General features: G+C 30.1%; 1 protein-coding gene across 1 annotated transcript in view; it reads left to right on the top strand.

Moving 5' to 3' along the window:
• The first annotated feature begins 96 nt into the window (after positions 1-96).
• Positions 97-219, top strand: part of LOC119587243 — a 7,703-nt gene continuing 7,580 nt past the window's right edge. Inside the window, exon 1 of the mRNA XM_037935996.1 lies at positions 97-108. Coding sequence (XP_037791924.1) covers positions 97-108 — 12 coding nt within the window. The remainder of the gene's footprint in view (positions 109-219) is intronic.

A 219-nucleotide genomic window follows, 5' to 3' on the forward strand; every position in this document is an offset into this window, starting at 1 on the left:
TACGTGTTATATATATGTATTTGTATAATAAAAGAAAACTAATTTTGTGTTGTCTTTTGTATCCATATCAGACACTGTAGAGTGCATAATTCATTTATGCTTAAAAACGTAAAAGTGACCCGGTCAGTACTTCTTGGTCATTTTCCTTAAGAAATCACCTACAGTCGAATTAGAGTTTTTTCTCTAAGTTTGTAGCATAAGGTTGAAACAAAAAGATGT

The sequence above is a fragment of the Penaeus monodon genome, chromosome 22, assembly GCF_015228065.2.
Source record: "Penaeus monodon isolate SGIC_2016 chromosome 22, NSTDA_Pmon_1, whole genome shotgun sequence".
Classification (NCBI taxonomy): Eukaryota; Metazoa; Arthropoda; class Malacostraca; order Decapoda; family Penaeidae; genus Penaeus; species Penaeus monodon.